A 2,500-nucleotide genomic window follows, 5' to 3' on the forward strand; every position below is an offset into this window, starting at 1 on the left:
CATATATATATATATATATATATATATATATATATATATATAAGCATATGTGAAATATATAAGTGAATATATATACATACATATATATGCACAGACACACACACACACACGTACACACACACAGAGATATATATGTATATATGTATATATATATATATATATATATATATACATATATATATATATATATATATATATATATATATATATATATATATATATATATATATATATATATATATATATAGAGAGAGAGAGAGAGAGAGAGAGAGACAGAGAGAGAGAGAGAGAGAGAGACAGACAGACAGACAGACAGACATACAGACAAACAGACAGACAAAATAGACAGAGAGACAGAGATTGAGCGACAGACAGACAAACAATCAGACAGAAAGACAGACGGTCAGACAAACCCTCAGACCAGCAGACAGACAGACAGACAGAGTGAAAGAAAGAGGGATATCCAGCTGTGAGTGTGGCAGTGTAAATTTTATTCCGCCTCATTCATACGTTAGCTAATGCATAGCCTAGATTTGAATTATTCGTCTGCCGGTCATGCAAGGGTCATGGTGTAGCAAGAACCAGGGGGAAAATATAACAAAAAAAGGAAATGAAGAAGATACAAAGTTTAAAAAGATAGATAGATAGATAGAAAAAGGTAATAAAAGTGAAAAAGGCTACGACTGGGGCCAAAAGCACAGCATGCAATTGCTTCCTTTTGCAGTCCAGTCGTCTCACTAAAAGAGGGAAAGGAAGAGGAAACAGTGTATATGTCTGTGTCTATGCCAGCTTTTGTTTGCATACGTTTATTCCCGGGTATTTGTTTGTTTGTGCCTGTGCGTATTTTCAACATTCTAGCGGGTGGATTTTTCTACAATAAACAAAGGACGCTATATTCATACCCAAAAAAATATTACATTTCAGACACACTAAATTCAAAATATTTTACGGTGAATAATTGACCAATCACGTCGGTATTTCTAAAAATTCATAATTCTCATAGCACGATAAATCAGCAAAAAACGGAAATAGTTCAAAGGGTTTACAAGACAAACGGTCTCGGTAGCTCCAAAATGTCAGATTCCAGAGATTGAGTGGAAAACACAGATAGATTTCGAAGTACAACGCTACTTTTGATAAAATAAATAAATAAAATTGTTTATTTCTCCTTTTTTATTTCATAAAAATCTGTTCAAACAGTTATATCTGGGCCTTATGAATGATGGATTTCAATATCTTTAGTTCTATATCTATGTGTCTTTGAAAATTTTGATTTTGACAAACGTATAGCAGAGTATTAGTGAATGCACTTTCAAAAGCTGGCTGTAATAAGATTCCTTAAACCATGAAATAAGTAAATGAATGAATAAAAACTATGGAACAAGAAGCAAAAATAAGACAACGTTTTTCCTTGCTCTCCAGACGGCAAGCGCTCACAGGTGGTTAAGAGATTAGCAGAGCATAATGATAATCCAAAGATGATGAGTTTTGGCTTCTTATCTAGATTTAGAAAACGTGACGAGCTTGCGAACTGCTAGAACACTTTTCTTTGTTCAACGAAGCACATAAAACACATTTTGGATATGGCATTTACTTAAAAAAACGATATTCTGCTTAAACTGTACACATTATTATATATTTTACATTATAATTTTAGTTCCCCTTCTGACCTAAATCGGTCTATTCGCCTATCTATAACAATTTATGATATTTTAGTGCGCTGGTTCCATCGGATAATGTCAGGTCGTCTGCGTGCCATGAAATAAACTAAGCTTGGCAGTAATCGAGGGATTACGACAAAGCGCAAGCAAATTATTCTTTTTGTTCCTGGAAGTTAAATATACTTCAAAGGAAGACTTCTAATTAGGCGTTAATTAAATATGATTACATGTAACACACACGCATCATTTCGTTCTATGGCTTCATATTATATCATGCTGTTTTCCTTCTTGTTATATGTTCAGTCACATTCTCATTCTTAGCTTTTATAGGTAGGTTTACCCTACAAACGTGTATTTCTTCACGTTATATAGAATTTGCGCAATTTACATGAATCCTATCAAAGACAAAGAAAAAGAGTAAACGAGCAATAAAACAAAGCACATAACAAAATAACTAACGTACTAACGAACTAACCACTAACAAGCAAGTCAACTTACCAACTCTTAACTAACCAACCAAACCAACTGAACAACCATCAAACTACATAACTAACCAATTCAAACTAACTAACCGAATAACAAACCAACTAACTTAACCAACCAACTAACCAATTAACTGACCAACTAACTAATCAACCAGCCAATCAACTTACAAACCAACCAACCAACAAACAAACCCCCCAGATAAATAAGCAAAAGTACCCAGGATACGACCTAATCGTGTTTCACATTCGAGAATACACCTGTGTTGGCCCAGAGTTAATTAAGGATCAAGACCTCTGCCTTCTTTGGCCTCTTGAAGTCTCCCGTAATTACATGTACAAACGAAAATGCCTTAT

The 2,500-nt window shown here is 33.9% G+C and overlaps 1 protein-coding gene across 1 annotated transcript in view; it reads right to left on the reverse strand.

Moving 5' to 3' along the window:
- Nucleotides 1-2,420: 2,420 nt before the first annotated feature.
- LOC138865431 (octapeptide-repeat protein T2-like) overlaps nucleotides 2,421-2,500 on the reverse strand; it is a 2,183-nt gene continuing 2,103 nt past the window's right edge. Inside the window, exon 5 of the mRNA XM_070135784.1 lies at nucleotides 2,421-2,500. This exon is cut by the window's right edge and continues 89 nt beyond it. Within this exon, the coding sequence (XP_069991885.1) occupies nucleotides 2,421-2,500 (80 nt within the window).

Source organism: Penaeus vannamei, chromosome 2 (assembly GCF_042767895.1).
Source record: "Penaeus vannamei isolate JL-2024 chromosome 2, ASM4276789v1, whole genome shotgun sequence".
In the NCBI taxonomy this organism is placed as follows: domain Eukaryota; kingdom Metazoa; phylum Arthropoda; class Malacostraca; order Decapoda; family Penaeidae; genus Penaeus; species Penaeus vannamei.